Source organism: Eubalaena glacialis, chromosome 1 (assembly GCF_028564815.1).
Source record: "Eubalaena glacialis isolate mEubGla1 chromosome 1, mEubGla1.1.hap2.+ XY, whole genome shotgun sequence".
In the NCBI taxonomy this organism is placed as follows: domain Eukaryota; kingdom Metazoa; phylum Chordata; class Mammalia; order Artiodactyla; family Balaenidae; genus Eubalaena; species Eubalaena glacialis.
This window is the reverse complement of record NC_083716.1, coordinates 77,339,400-77,352,848: the sequence shown is the minus strand read 5'-3', so window position 1 is coordinate 77,352,848 and position 13,449 is coordinate 77,339,400. Positions and strand designations below refer to the sequence as shown.

Below are 13,449 nucleotides of genomic sequence, written 5' to 3'. Positions count from 1 at the left end.
CTTCCCCATGTTCTGAATCAAAAATGTGGTTTAGATAATGTTAAGTGTCCTAATTCTTACTGCAGTGGACGCAGACGTTTTGAAAAGGCATAAAAATACACACAGAGGGTCTTTCCACCTCAAGTCACTGAATATGAGGCATTTGTGCTCTGCCGGGTGTATTAACTTCAGCCATGTGAATATAATTTTCATTAAAGTAATCCTGTTTCAACTAGATGCTGTGACTAGAGGTGAAACGTTGCGAAAGCGTTAAAAATAGCTTACTAGTAATTTCAACATCCTGTAATTTTATCACAGATCAAGTTTCAACTGTCATACTATACAGACCTTATTCCCCATATAGTACATGTTTACTTTTTTAGCATGCCAGACCCACTTTGGAAAGATTGGTGCCAATATAATAAAATCGGAGGGGGGGTGGTGGTGGGTGTAACACTGAGAGGAGTGGGAGGAGGGCGGGGAAGGGGATGGGGGAGCGTGGGGGAAGCGAGTACACCATTTTACATCCACACTACGAAAATGCAATCTAGCCTGGCGGAGGACCGGCAGCTGGGTCGGAGCGAGCGAGGGCTTTGCAGTCTCTGCCTGTTCCTTGTTCTGTCGCTCTTAAGTTTCTCTGTGTTTGCATAATAGCCATGCATGCAAACCTCGCAATGCTCCAGGGCTCCAGAACAATAAATATACACATTTAAAGCCTTTATTGTCTTACGGTTCATGCCCCCGGTTTTCAACAGCTTAATTTCTGGTTGTATTTAACTAGTTTGCAAATGGATTTTTTTTCAGTTTCAAACTATTATTGAGGAAGCTCCTCTCCCTTTTTGGCGGGGGGAGGGGTTGGGGGTGGGGTAGTAGTCGGTATATTATTCCTGTAGCGCTGGGTTATATAAACACATTATCATTTGAGAGCGCCCTTGGCGTCCATCAGCATTGTAAACACGTACTAGTGTATATACTTCAAAATTAAAGAATGCACACGCAGAACCGGGAGCCTGAATTCATATTCCGAGCAGACTCGCTGCTCGCATTTATTGATTTATCGTGCATCGTTTATTGTTCCAGTCCCTAAATGCAGTCGCTGTCCGTTCAATATTGTTTGCAAAATCTTGAGATGTGTGTGCGCTGCTCACTTGTCTTTCTGTTCTTTTTTTTTTGCTGAGTATTTTTTTTGCGAAGAGAACAAATGCATTAATATTTATATGTTTATATAATCGATAACCCACTTTTCCCTTCCATGTAAATAGGCATCAAAAGATAATTTAACAGATTAGTTCTCGAAAACATGGCAGTGAGGAAGCGTAATTTAACTATCAAACAAATCTACATGTCTAATAACAGCAAATCTGCTAAGGAGCATTAGAAAGAGGAGCAGCGCCCCGGAATCTCTGCAGGAAATGTTCTTTATATTAGACATATACAAGCAGGTCCTGTCAGATGCACAGCGGAGCTCGCTAGCTCTCGTCTCCTCCAAAAATCTCATCAAATGAAACGGCTAGACAAGGGAGATTGGGAAGAGGTAGATCTCATCTTCACACACCTTTAGGGTAGAATTTATTTTTACAGACCTTCCTATATGTTTTTTGCCTTGATCCATCCTCTTCCCGCCGAGATCGGACGGAGCCTTTCTGCCGATTATGAATTTGATCAACCCACGTTTGGAAGGAAACCTACACATTTTTGACAGGAGCTGAAAATTGAGTCGTCAGAGAAATATTAGGACACATTTTCAATCATTTTGGTGCCGAAGGGGAGGCGAGAGCTTAGTTTTATATTGAGACATTACGCCGGCTGAAGGCAGAGAATGTTTTTCCCTGCCAGGACCTGATGCAATCCATTCAAGCCAACAAGTTTGGAGAGAATGTTGAGTTCAATCAATTCAGAACGTCGAGATGGAGCCCAACTCACTCCAGGTATTTCGCTCTCCTCCGCTCCTCCGATCCCGGCACCCCCCGGCACCCCCCAGCCCCCCGGCTCACCCACACCTCTGCACCCACCCACACCCCCCACAAACTTTTCACCAAACTTTTACCCTCTGCATCCCCCCAAATCATTTTTATTGTTTAAAAAAATCCCTGCAGTGATCATACATACATAATGTAATTTTACCGCCTCAGATGGAGAGGTAGGGAGAGGTGGGGGGCCCGGAGTTTTTTTTTTTTTTTTTTTTTTTAAGGGAGGCAGAAAATTTGTGTGGGCTCTATTATTTTTTCCACCCAGCTTTATATCTGTTGGCTCTTCTGTATTAAGAGTGTGGATGTCTGTGTGTAAATGTGTCTGGGAATAGACGTTTGTGCTCTGATGGCTACATTATTTATTTGGTGCTTTTTTTCCCCTGCAGTGGGTCGGCTCACCGTGTGGCTTGCACGGACCTTACATTTTCTACAAGGCTTTTCAATTCCACCTTGAAGGCAAACCAAGAATTTTGTCCCTTGGCGACTTTTTCTTTGTAAGATGTACGCCAAAGGATCCGATTTGCATAGCGGAGCTCCAGCTGTTGTGGGAAGAGAGGACCAGCCGGCAACTTTTATCCAGCTCTAAACTTTATTTCCTCCCAGAAGACACTCCCCAGGGCAGAAATAGCGACCATGGCGAGGTGGTAAACTTATATCTCCCTCTCTTCTTTCTTTATTATTTTTTCCCGTAGTAATGCTTATTACAGGGCAAGCTTGAAAATACTGTATTCACTTCTGCAGGCGAGCAGGATCGACTTCTTTTTTAAAGGGGTAGCGCCACTAGCTGGGGCTCGAGTATTTTGCCATTGTCAGAGTTTGGCTGTCAGCTTTACAAAGAAGATCCAACTGCTGATTTTAGTCAAGATCAAATAACTTGTTCGAGAAGGGTTTTGTTCAAGGATATGTGTGTGTGTGTGTGTGTGTGTGTGTGTGTGTGTGTGTGTGTGATCCTGCTATTGCCGCTTGAACATCACATGCTTTTTATATTTTTTGCCTTTTGAAAATTTACCTTCGCGTCTGGCTCGGTAGAGGATGGGTGGATTTCTTTCGGTGGGTTTCGATATTGTTCCCGTTTTTCTTTTTTTTTTTTTAGTAAGTATTTGATATGTTTAAGAGGGCGGAAATTACGAAATGGAGGCAGAGTGAGATCAAAAGCTATTGAGTTGGCAAAGACGTGTTGAATAAAGTGATAAATGACAGGTACTGGAATAATACATTCAAATAACTTGCAGATCTGCCCGGGCGGATTTCAAAGCGGTCGTGTAACCGGCACAAACACGTTAAGCATTAACAACTATCTCTCGTCCCCACCCCCTCCCCCCGGACAAGCCATTTGATGTTCTAGTTTTCAATTACTCCACGCAAAGTGGACGCCTTCCAGCGCGATCTTTGGGGATGTGTGGGACGCGGACGAGGGAGGGAAGGGCAGAGGGGTGTGTGCTCGCCCCCTGGCCCTGCGGGTCCGGAGTCCTCCGTGCCCAGACGGCGCTCCTGGGGAGGGTGGAGAGGGACAGAGCCTCCCCGGCACGTTTCTGGGCGGCCGCGGGGGCGCTCGCCGCGCTCCCGGCAGGACGCCCGAGGTGAGCCCGCTGTCACCGGTCGCCGGGGCGGCCGCCCCTATTCGGCTCTGTCATTTCATGTGTGACCGCAGTTCTGCGGGCTCCCCTCGTCAGCTGACCGACCTCAGCGCCCTGGTACCTACCGGGGGAACTGTTTTGGGGAGGCTGTGCCCGCGGCGCGGCGGGGCGGGAGGGCGCGCGGCCGCCTGGCAAGGCTTTGTGTTGCCCAAGCGAGAGCAGGGCAATCAAACTCAGACTTCTGAGGGCAGCTAGCTCTGTGCCAGGCTTTCGAGCTGTCGAGGTAGGTGTAAGGATCTTTTTGTTAAGTGAACGGTTCCCCGTTTAACTCATCCCTGAGCTCGAAGCTGCCTGCCAGGCCTTCCAGAATTCCTTGGTCTGGTGGAGTTGATTGTACTTTTGGCACCTCCAGTTCACTCCTTCTCGCCGGGATCGAGTTACCCGTCAGTGGTCTATGCCGGTTAATTACCGGAGTTCGTCAAAACGTTCGCCCTCGGATCTGCCTCTTCGGAAATAAGCCCCTCCCTCCTCCCGAACACCTCTCCCAACCCACACGCCCTCCCCTCCGCCCTCCCGGCCAGCTCTGGGTTTTAAACGTTCACCTTTCCCGACGTCTGCCGGCAATTTTACAAAGGTGTTGTTTGGAAATGCTGTGAAAAATCCTGCAGCCTACCAACAGGTTGAGCTCTTTGCACCGCCCAAGGTTTGGCTCGGCCCCCTCCCCCGACCCAACTTTCCTGCGCAGCTGTCTGCCTTCCCCTCCCCCTCCTGATTTCTTATTATTTGCTTTTCAAATTTATTACTTCAACATGGCCTGTGATCTGGAAGAGGGAAGGATTAAATATCCAGAAAAGAGCTGGTGCCTAATAGACTTCTGACTGAACCCAGAAGGAAATTATTCAGTGTTTTATGGGATATTTTGTGGCCACGCTCTTTTTATTTTTTTTTCAATTGAAAGCGGAATATTTTTTAAAGACCCTGAATTGACCCCACTTGGTCCAGTCTTAATTTCTGTTGTGTAATTAAACAGTAAATTCTGATTTAAGAATAAAAGAAATATTAGCCGAAGGTTGCATCTGGTAGAACTAATGATAGTGAATAGATATATTTTTAAATAGAAGATTTTTTAAAAGATATTATTCATTATGGGGAAATGTAAGCGAACCATTTTAATGATCTTTGCGTTTCGTCACTGCTATATGAGCCATACCTGAGAAAATTAATCTTGCCATTTAAAAGTAAACTCTAGGGGGTTTGGAGAGGGAGATGGCTCTATTTATATTCCTCAGCTGCATATACATCGTCTAATATTATGCATGATTTGTTTTTTAATGCTAACACGGATGGTAATTAGCTGTATGATTATAGTTGTATATTTCATTAGGACTTTGGCTGATGTCATTGTGAATTATTCAGCCATATTAAAACAATTTTCAGTTGAGATAATGACACGCCTCAAAATTATGCAAATACAGGCTACATTGTGCAAAATAATTATGACAAATGTAAAGCAGGTAGAAAGTTTCCCAGTGCAGATCGGTTTTCCACCCTGGTGATGTCATTTCCCCCCTGGCCTAAGATAGTCATTCATTAGCAGAATAGCAGCAGGAGTCTCCTCTGGAGGGGAGCCTGCAGAAACCAGCATTTACTGCTGGCACCTAGAGGGGGCAACAGGGCCCTCTCATTAAGATGTTTGCTTTGTTTTCTCTTACTCTGTTAACTTGTTTATATACAGTGGAATGATTTTATTATTGATTTTAAATAGTTTTGAATGATGCACTTGCCATTTGCAATGAATAACTGAAAGAGAAAGGTTTCGTGGTGATGCGCGCTGTGACTTGGAGAAAATGTTCAGCACATTTAATCAGCCAGTACAGTTTATTTAAAGTAACCAAATGGAGGTTAATAATTTCTTGATTGAGCTGACATCAGCATCCATTTCGAAAGGACAGCCAGGACTCCGTATGCTTTTTTGGTTTAAGAGCACCATTCTGTCTTTTTATGATTTCTTGAAATATAAAGACATCAGTTCTAAAAACAGGGAAATTATCATTGTGCGAGATTAGAAATAGCGTCCCTGTGTGGTTTGCTATGATCTGCAGAGGACTTTTTTTTTTTTTTTTTGGTGGGGGAGGGAAATTTTCTTATTGATCTTTGCATTAATTGTATCAGGCTAGATAAGGCAGGACTTTGTATGCCCATTTTATAGATGGAGACAGAGGCTTGAAGAGTTTATGTGGTTTGTCAAAGGTCGCCGGCTAGAACCTAGGCCTTCTTAAGCTTTAGGGTTGCTTTATTTTCCCGCTGAAACCTACCCTTGAAACTAGAGCTTGAATACATCATAGTATATTCCAGAAGTGTGTACTAAATGTGGGCAGGTCCTTGTACATTTTAGAGCTATGACTAGTCAGCTTTGCTAAAGGTCACCAGATATTTAGGTAGCAGAATCATTCTTATTCTATAAAGTTCAGTTAATCCTAGCCAGTGTCATAGAACAATAACAGTTACATTTTAATACCATTGTTAATAATCATTAACAATTTATTACTGGTTTAAATAATTAGGATAATGTCTGGCCTGCTTACATCACTGCTGCCTACACGTACTTAACAGTGCTGGCAGCTGGTGTGGAGGAAAAGCATTCCAGAGAGTCACATCTTGATTCTACAACTTCCTATGTGTTCGACCTTGGATAACTGTAAACACTCTGAACCTCAGTTTCTTCAGCTGCAAAATGGGAACAATAGTAAGGCTGATTGGGGATTGTTATAAATATCAAGAGGCATTATTATGGGCAAAATTACTTTATAACTGTAAATTAAATAAATAGAAAAGAGTTATGATTATGGGGGTCTTTATTTTAGATATTCTTAATTTATAAGTAAGAAACATGATAACTTTTATGTCTGTGTGGAGGCTTCTGGGCCTAATCATGATACTGTCTTGAATTATTATGAAAGTGAAGAGCAGGGCCATATGCAAGGAGTTAAGTGTCTTCAGTAATTACCTACAATTGCCATATTCAGCCAGTAGCTCTTCAGAGGAGGAAGATGGCAAAGTAGGCGGGTAATTGGTTCTGTTACTGGGTAACTTCTGATTACATTCATTTTCAGATTGCCAAGTGCTTAATCTCTAGGCAATATACGCTCTCAAAAATAGGTGGATGTACAAGGTTGGATTGCAGCCTGACGGATCATGGGCTGGATTCTACAAGAACGCTTGCTGGTCCCCTGCAACAGTGAGTGTGGATGAGTAAGTCAGTGATGTCAGGGAGTCAATATCAAGCATATCTGGGCATTACAGATTCTAGTATGCAGCCAGGGTTTCTAACAGTGGTTTGACTATCACCAGCCTCACTATCCAGTCAAAAATTGTTAAAAATGCATATTCACGAGCCCCTACTGGAATTAATTTATTTAGAATCTCTGGAATTGGGGTCCAGGATTCTGCATTTTAAATAGTCTTGCTCTAGCTGTGTGGATCTTGGGCGAGTTTTAAACTCTATGCCTCGGTTTTCTCATCTGTAAAATGGAAATATGGTACCTACTTCCCAGGATTATTTTAAGGAAAGGAGTTAATACATGTAAAGTGCTTACAACTGAGGTGGGCACATAGAGTCTCCAGTAATGGTTGACTCATTTATTATTATCATTAATATTAGTATTATGGTTCTCGTTAAAGTTTGAGACCACTACCGTGGACCTTCCTAAAGAAAGCTTTTCTCTATGAGAGGGCGGCATCTAGGTTAGTTTACTAGAACATATAGCCAATTCAGGTCCCCCCAGATCAGGCTGGCTTTCATCCATATGGTGGATTTAGCAGTGTTGCCATCATAAAAGGCTCCTTAAGGATTTACATTTTAGTATTAAAATATGCTGTCAACTGGATCAGCAGGATTTTTTAGAAGATCACCTGATCGTATCACAGACACATTCTGAAATTCAGGAGGTGCTGGACTGGCCTTGCTCTGCCTGTGGGTGGCCACTCACTGGGTCTCTGGTCTGTTTCCATGAGCTGATTTTTTTTTTTTTAGAAGTTTCTGAGATCTCTTCAGTGTCCTCACTAGCCTTGCACAATTTCTTTAACTTTTCTAAGCCTCAGTTTCTTCATCTGTCAAATGGATTTAATGGCTTCTACTTTGCCAAGAGAATTAGTAATAATAATGAAAAGGTCCTGGCAACCAGCCTCGTACCTATACATGCGAGCTCAGCAAATGATGGATGCTGTTATAATAGTTATCGTTTATTTTTAGTAATGATCTTAAGCTAAGAGAAGGAATATCTTTACTCTCTCCCTGGCAGGCCCTTTAGAACTAGGGTGAGAACTAATGAATTACATGGAGAGAGTTTATTAGACTGTGACAAGTATCAGCAAACTAAGGCCAAAGGGCCAAATCTGGCCCACTGTCTGCTTTTGTAAATAAAGTTTTACTGGAACATAGACTGTTTATGTATTGTTTATAGCTGCTCTCAGGCTACAGTGTCAGAGTTGAATGGTTGTGACAGTGACCATATGGCCCACACAGTGGAAAATATTTACTCTTTGGCCCTTTACAGAAAAAGTTTGCTGACCCCTGGCCTATGGAGTTGATCCGAAATAAGAAATGTGACTGTGTACCTTTTTGTCTTTCTTACTTGGCTTTGGAGCAAGATCCAGTAATAGAAGAAATGCTTTAACGTTAATACGTCAAAAACCTTTACATGTACAAAATTCTGTTTCAGCATTGTGCCTAGGGTGTTAAAATTTGAGAATCAGTAGAATGTATACTAAGTTGTATTTTGTATGGTTAAGTTCCCCATTCCAGCCAATGCTGGTTTCATCTATCGTGAGTTAATAAAAGCTACTTGCTTAGTGCTAACTATGTGCTCCGTGCTTTGCTAGGTACAGAGATGGATGTGAAACAATTCATGATGCGGCTTTCTTTCTCAAGAAGCTTATCAATCTTGATAGAGAGATGAGATCAACACATGTTTTTAAAAAATGTAAAAGCAATATAAGATGTAACACATTGATGAATTGTGCTGACAGTAAATGCAACACGTTTTCAAAGGAAAGGTCACTATCTATATGTTTTTGGAAAAGGCATGTGTTCAACTCCTCAGCTGCTGATTGAAGACCTACTAGGTGCTGGACAGTGGGGTACAGAGATACAGGAGAATGGCCCAGCCCTCAAAAGACTCTTAGTCTACCCCCATAGATAGACACTGGTCACAGAAAAGCTGTCAGACTCTTATCTGCATCCCTTAGTTAAAGTGGAGATTAACTAAGGTCACTATTTATTTGTAGCCTTTCGCAATCTTTCTGGAAACTATGAAGTACTGTCTTCACCTTTGAGGTCTTATTCACTCCAGGCATATTTATAGAGCACCTATTTTGTGCCAGAGCCTGTTCTAGGCCCTGACATCCAGCATTGAACAAAACAGACAAGTATCCCTGTCCTCAGGGGGCTTACAGTCCAGTGTTTGGTTTTAATCTCCCAGGTCGTTTTCACATGGTGCTTCCTGGGATGGTTATCTGTGTGCTTTTCCTGTGCTTGTCACTCCCTCTTCCCCCTCCCCACTGCAGTGCTGTTCTCAGAAGCAGAGGGTTATGCCTTACTCACCTCTGGGTCTCCCCACAGCAGTCAGTGCATTCATCAAGTATCTACTGAATGACTGAATGACATGATTAAAATGACTGCTTCCCCACCGTCTGCTTTCTTTAAGCTTGGCCCAATTTCTTTCTTTCTGGCAGAGGGTCATTCACCTGTGGGCCAGCTCCAGCAGCCCACCTCACATTTCTTTCTCTTCTAAAATCCATACCATTTTGCACCATAGGCTCTGAAAAAGCGCAAAAGTTTTTTTTTTTTTTTATGAGAACTCGCCAAAGAAATTAGTGACTATTCGGGACTGAATGATCAGGCGAGAGCCAGCATCTCCATCTTTTTGAGCATGTTTCCAGTCTTCAGCCATCAGCCCATAAAAAGTCAGGGTTTTGGGGGAATTCCCTGGCAGTCCAGCGGTTTGGACTCTGAGCTTTCACTTCCAAGGGCCTGGGTTCAATCCCTGGTCGGGGAACTAGGATCGCACAAGCTGCACGGGGTGGCAAAAAAAAATTGTATTAAAAATAAATAAATAAAGATTGTTTAAAAAAAAAGTCAGGGCTTTGGGGTGGAAGTCTGTGGAAAGATGGGACTTCAGGGAAGAGGAGTCACTTCTCACCTGAGTGTTGGTTGGCAGTTCCGGCGAACTAGCATGTTTTTCAGACTGATGGTCTTGACGAGGCCACATGTTGGATAGCAAGTCAAAATTGTAATCAATTAAAACCTGTCTTGACATTTAGAGTGTCAGGCACATACTAAGGAAATGTTGTTTTTATGAAGTGCACGAGTCCATACATGTAAATACTTCGCTGTTAATTATTAATAAAGCATACCATTGTTCATAGTGGCATCTAGTGATACATGACTCAGGCTCATTTATCAAAGTCTGGTTTTAACCAATATCCAGAATATAATTGCGGGAATCAAATGGATTTGCTTGTCATTTTTTATAGCCAGGGTGGTTGGATATTTGCCATCTTCTACTCGGAATAATATTGCAGCTAGTGATTACCCGTTGGCTTGGCTTTTAAATAAATTTAAAATAAATGTATTGATTGTTGGCTTAAGGATTCATTCGCCTCTCAGAAATGTGGTCATGGATTCCTGCATTTCTTGAAAAATCTGCTCCTGTGCCCTCGCACGAGGATGGCTTTTTCTAGCCGCACCATGATCCTTGCTGGCTTCCTGGAGATGAGAACCTGGGCCTTGGCCTTCAAAGAGCGTGGCTCACATCCTGGACAGTCAGCATCCGTACTGACAACACATTTCAAACATGCAGATGATGATGAGTATTGAAAGGGTGCTTTAGAATCATGCTAATGGCATCAGTCTCCAGTACACACTTGCGTAAATTAATTCTGCTTTTAAAATCAGATGCACCGTTAACAGCGTTAAAGATGGATATTTGACATTTATCACACAGACTAGGACGTGGTTTAACTGCATGAATTTTCTGTAGGATCTTGGTGGCTGTATGAATCGACGCACAGTGGCGGGTGTCTTTACACACATGAACATCAAGTTCAGGGTCCCATCTCCATCCTTGAACAGAGAGAAAACCTGGGGGTAGAAACCACGTGTTGCTAGTCAGTCTGGTGGCCCCATAACCATCTCCCCTCTCCCCACCTTTCCTTTCTCATGACTCCAGCGCACCCGGGCTGTGATGCACATCCCTCCTCCCCAGAGTTGAGTTCCAAGCCGGATCAGTGGCACTAAACATTAAACTCTTGTCTTTGAGAATAATAGGCTTTGCTTTGTACACCCTCAAGCATGTTGAGCTACTGTGCAGGCTGGAAAATAAAAATGTTCTAATTGTGTCTTTTAAATAAGCATAGGAGTGAATTAATTAGACCATATTTTGTCTTTAGTTGCTTAGTTACACAATAGTATTTCTGGGCACGAGTAAGATAAATTGGCTCTTTTTTGTGCTGCGTGTCCTTTAATCATAATTACTGTATTGCTCAGGAGAGTAAAGCATACATAGATTTTGAATTTTTTATTAATAGTCAAAAATATGCATATGATATATAAAGTATGTGCTGTTTAACCTGTTTTATATGCTTTTATGTGGGAAGACGTTTTATTGTGATGGTAACATTTGCATTAGTTGCTCGAAGATGTAGTTCTGGGAAATACATAATTGAAATGTTTTTGAATTGCTTTTTCTGGCCTTTTCAATCTTATTCAAAATAATAGTGCCTCCAGTCTTAGAGCAGTCATTCTCATTTGATTTAACATCTTTCTTTGCACTGCACGCGCAGCGCCCAGTGTTAACCCTGCAGAGCCTAGATGAGGTTTTGTGATTCACGGGCCTCACACTTTGTGCCTTATGTCTTGGGGTTCACACTGTTGGGGGGCAAGGGGGCAGCAGAGCGCCTGCATCCAGCAGCCATCGCTCCAACGCCCTTCGCTCGGGCACTCTTCCATGTTCCTCGCAGAAGGCTCCAGGGTTGGAGATCATAAGTTTGTTGTAGCTTGGACTGGACAGTGCTATGTGCTTGCCTTCTAGGGTCTTGCAAAATGGGATGTGGCTTCTGGAAGGAACTTGGGTTTCTAGCCCCCTATCCCACCCCTCCACCACGGAGGGCAGCAAGAGTTGGACAGCTTGATGTAGTTATTGAACAATGGGAGAGTCTGGCTTAAGACCCAGCATGTGTGCTGGGCAAATGTATGTGAAAATCGACCCCATTGTTCTGTTGTATTTGAAAGCAAATAAATTATTTACAGATATTTGCTAATTAAAGCACATGTTGTTTTACCAGCACAAAAGAACACGGTATTACCGGAGACAAAGAAGTAAGTGCGAATAATTTAATCTTGATAATTCTGTGTGTTCTTCTTAAAGGACGAATATGTTTAAAAATATGTACATATACATACATATTAAAGTGTGTGTGTGTATGTATATACAGATATGTATATATGGAGTTGTGTGTTGTGTGTGTGTGTGTGTGTGTTATTCTCACAAAGGAAGCCTTGCATACTACAGAGATAACAGGCCAAGTTACCATCCAGTTACTTGTCACTAGGCCTGCTCCAAGCTCCCTGTGGAACATTGGAGATGGAAATCATTTTGACAGAAAACTGTTTTCCCTTTAGTCCAAGCTTTGCTTGCCGTCATCTAGTTTGAGCTCAGCTCTGAGTACCATTGGGAAAAAAAGCAAACTAGCCAGATATTGTACCAGGGAATAAAAATGTTCTCATTCATTACCTTGTCCTCAGACTTTCCTCAGTGACGGGCCCAGGTTTAGCGGTTTCTCTTCTGTAACGACCCAACTTTGGCGACGTTCTGATTGGAAATTTGCATTGTGGAATGAGGGCCTCTGACATGCGGTGAAGCAGTCCGATGCAGAGCAGGTTGTTCTGATGTTCTGGAACCTTCTCCTGGCTGGAACGATAGCCTGTCCATGGGTGCAGCCGGTCCCTCTGCCTCTGCCATCAGACATGTGTGCTTGTAGGCGGGACGGGCCAGACAGCTCTTGGCACTGTTGATCACGATGATCAGGAAGACTTGCCATGGTTATCTCAGAAAAAGGCTCCTGGCTGATGTGCCATGGACGTTTTAATAGACTCACAGGACATTCAAGAGAACAAGTCCAGCCCCCTCTGTTTAACAGATGCAGAGACTAAGGCTCAGGAAAATCTTGGGCATGTGCTCAGAGCTAGTGGGTGACGAGTAGAACCAGAAACCAGTCCCTCAAGCACGGTGCTTTGCTGCTTTGCGGAAGGGCTGCTCTCTTGAGGTTATAGTCTGAGGAAAGTAGGCAAGTGTTTCCCATGGGTGTGTTCAGGCAGGTCGTTCCAGTGCCCTGTCTTACACCAGTAGTCAGTGCCTCTTTGGGATATCACTTTTATAAAGTCACTAATGGAGTGTATGGTTTTTATTCTAACGATGAGATACTTACCAAAGGGGGAGTGATTACACAGAAACCAGGCTTTGATATTCAGGGTCCCCTCTGGATCTCACCTTTATTACCCTCATTTCCAAATTCTTTTCTGGAGCCAGGAGGGCCCTCTGATAGGGATATTTATATTGACTGACTGAAGAAAAGCATTCTTGGTGATAAACAGAATTGGCATTTCTGCTACCGTCTGATATTCATGGATGGTTTCTTTCATTCAGAAATTTTTATTGCGTGCCTACTATGTGCTGGTTCTCTGCACTGGGATATAACAGTGAACACAGTGACTAATACCCAGATAAAGATTTCTGTTCTTAAATTACTCACTCTCTAAAGGAAGAAGGAAAAGGTAAGTTGATTGATTTATCCAAAATGGAGGAAACCCATCGCCATACATTGTAGCCTTAGAACCACATTCACACTTCCTTCTTCCAGGTGCA

The 13,449-nt window shown here is 43.0% G+C and overlaps 1 protein-coding gene across 3 annotated transcripts in view; it reads left to right on the top strand.

Annotated features, from left to right (window-relative positions):
- The first annotated feature begins 1,886 nt into the window (after positions 1-1,886).
- The window catches only part of ARID5B (AT-rich interaction domain 5B), a 188,920-nt gene continuing 177,357 nt past the window's right edge, over positions 1,887-13,449 (top strand). The window contains exons 1-2 of one of the 3 annotated variants that reach the window (XM_061181548.1): positions 1,887-1,907; positions 2,336-2,590. In XM_061181548.1, coding sequence (XP_061037531.1) covers positions 1,887-1,907; positions 2,336-2,590 — 276 coding nt within the window. Of the gene's footprint in view, positions 1,908-2,335; positions 2,594-3,602; positions 3,644-13,449 lie in introns of those variants that run through there. The other 2 variants (XM_061181567.1, XM_061181557.1) reach the window with 2 other exon arrangements.